This window comes from Phaethon lepturus, unplaced genomic scaffold, assembly GCF_000687285.1.
Source record: "Phaethon lepturus isolate BGI_N335 unplaced genomic scaffold, ASM68728v1 scaffold33754, whole genome shotgun sequence".
Classification (NCBI taxonomy): Eukaryota; Metazoa; Chordata; class Aves; order Phaethontiformes; family Phaethontidae; genus Phaethon; species Phaethon lepturus.
Genome location: NW_010537607.1, coordinates 6,423 through 7,045, shown reverse-complemented (window position 1 = coordinate 7,045; position 623 = coordinate 6,423). Strand labels below are relative to the sequence as shown.

Here is a 623-nt window from a genome sequence, read left to right as displayed (position 1 = left end):
TGGTGAAACTCTGCGTGTTGCAACATCAGCAGGAAAAAATCAGAGGAGCAGAAGGTGAACGGGCTCGTTAGAAGATGACCCAGCTCCCAAACCAGGGAGCCTCCAGGGTATTGATGGAGAAAGGAAGGGTGAAGGGTCCTGTCTGTCAGATCCCTCCCGGCCCCATCCACCATGGAGGACATGAAACACCCCCACGACGCAGTCTCCCCCCTCCACCGCAGGCGGAGCTGTGCGGGCAGGGTGACCACCCCTCTGCCTGTTAGCTGACTGCGGGGGCTGACCGTGCGAGAGGCGACGGGGACCTACCGGCTTCTTGCACCAGGCGCAGCCAGGACCGGACTGGATGCAGTCCTTGCACGTCCCCACCTTGATCTTGGGGCATTCCATGGCAAAGGCTGGAATGGACAGAAGACAGAATTGTTGGGTGGGGGGACCTGGGGAGGCTGGTCTGCAGTGGTGGCAGCCATGAGGTGCTCTGACACCCAGCATTGGGCACCCATGCTGTCCTGAGCCTATAAAACCCACGCTGGAGGCCCTGGCATGGTCCTCGCCCACCTCGCTGTCCTTCAGCTGGGCTGGCTTGAGTTAACTCCAGATCCCGGGAAATGCAGGATCTGGCCCTT

At 60.7% G+C, this 623-nt stretch overlaps 1 protein-coding gene across 1 annotated transcript in view; it reads right to left on the bottom strand.

Annotated features, from left to right (window-relative positions):
- Positions 1–623, bottom strand: part of ITGB2 (integrin, beta 2 (complement component 3 receptor 3 and 4 subunit)) — a 6,449-nt gene that overhangs the window by 5,632 nt on the left and 194 nt on the right. The window contains 1 exon segment of the mRNA XM_010286537.1: positions 297–395. Coding sequence (XP_010284839.1) covers positions 297–395 — 99 coding nt within the window.